At 28.7% G+C, this 1,646-nt stretch overlaps 1 protein-coding gene across 1 annotated transcript; it reads left to right on the top strand.

Moving 5' to 3' along the window:
• Positions 1 to 175: 175 nt before the first annotated feature.
• On the top strand, positions 176 to 622 carry LOC107450621 (NPC intracellular cholesterol transporter 2-like). The gene has a single exon (XM_016066453.3). It carries the CDS (start codon positions 176 to 178, stop codon positions 620 to 622), a length of 447 nt encoding a protein of 148 aa, XP_015921939.1.
• The last annotated feature ends 1,024 nt before the right edge of the window (positions 623 to 1,646 follow it).

Raw genomic sequence — 1,646 nt, 5'->3', positions numbered from 1 at the left:
TCGGTTTTTTTAAATAAAATGTCATGCTTTTTTTTAAAAAAGTTGTTTGTTATATTTTTATATTTTTACTTATTATATCTCCCCCACTTTTTTATATGTTAATAATTTTTCTTTGTTCTATCTTCAATTTGAACTTATATATATATATATATATATATTGCTCACTTTTTTACAGATGACTTTTCTGTTGGAGCACTTAATTCTGATGACATTAGTAGTACTTAGCTTATCAGCCAATATTGAAGACTGTGGCTCCAAAAATGGAATTGTTAGGAATGTTTCTGTAAGTGGATGTTCTGCATCTGACACTCGTTGCAGATTACCAAGAGGTACAGCTGTAAATATCACAGTTGAGTTTGAATCTGAAGTTGATTCGAGAAGTGTTACAGCTCAAGCTTATGGCACAGCTTTTGGTGTGCCTCTGCCACTACGTGTTAAGCATGAAGATGTTTGCAGAAATGACATATCTTGTCCAATAAAAGACGGGGAAACTTATATAGATAGAAATGCTATAAATATCCCTTCTTTGGCTCCAAGAATTAGAACGAATGTTGTTTATGAATTAAGAGATCAGATGCAAAACCGCATAGTGTGCGTTGAGATCCCATCCGTATTCATTTAAATACCTTGGTGGTTATTTACTTTTTGCCGAATTTCTTAGATCTTCTTTCTATAGAATTTAAATTTTGTAAAATTTATCGTTTAGGAGCAAAACTAAATTACTGTTATATTCTACAGCAATTAAATATGCATTAAACAATGTTATATAATTATTGCTATGACTTTATTTCTATTTTTATTAACAAATTCAATTGACTTTTTCATATTTGTTCTTACGGACTTAAGTTTTACTAGATTGACTGGAAAAACTATACATAGAAAGTGTCTTATATACAAAATTTAAACATTATATAGGATGAGTGATAAGAATGGAAACAATCAAATATCTCGAGAAATAAGCATTGAATTTTAATCTAATAATACATTAAAATGTTTTCAAACATCTCAAATTCTCAATCGCTGGGGGATGGTCTTTTCAAAAGCTGAAATAGAAAATATCATTTATTTCAGATTTACATTATATGAAAAATGTTTCTACATTTTGACCTATAAGCTTTTTAAATTCGATTCACATGTGACACTCAAAAAGTAAAATGAAAATAGTTGAAAAAAATATTTCGAGAAATGCATGTCAACTCAAAGAAGAAAAAATTATTTATACGATATTTAAAAAAAAATATTTTTAATGACATCAATATCGAACCACACCCCGTGAGAGTTACTACTGTCTGAAGCAGCTGGTATCAATAAAGCATTCCTTGGAACGTACATTAGATTTTTCATACAATCTTTATTTCTCGAGATATTTGATCATATCTTAATATTCAAATCCGTTGGATATTTTCTTTATGGTATAAATAATGTGCAACCATTAATTCTATAAATAAATCAGCAATGCAATATTAATTGGAACATATTTTTTAAGAAAACAAACATTATGTGTGCCAAAAAAGGGACCAGTCTGAATAATTTTTGATCGGAACTTCAAGTTCTAGGACTCAATCCTATTGGTTTTTAGGGGGTCATTTAAAATATTCTAATTATCCAGTGCGTAAATTAAGTTAAGAAATCAGACTCAAAAATGT

The sequence above is a fragment of the Parasteatoda tepidariorum genome, chromosome 7, assembly GCF_043381705.1.
Source record: "Parasteatoda tepidariorum isolate YZ-2023 chromosome 7, CAS_Ptep_4.0, whole genome shotgun sequence".
Classification (NCBI taxonomy): Eukaryota; Metazoa; Arthropoda; class Arachnida; order Araneae; family Theridiidae; genus Parasteatoda; species Parasteatoda tepidariorum.
Note: the sequence above shows the minus strand (reverse complement) of the source record. Positions and strands in the feature narration are given on the sequence as shown.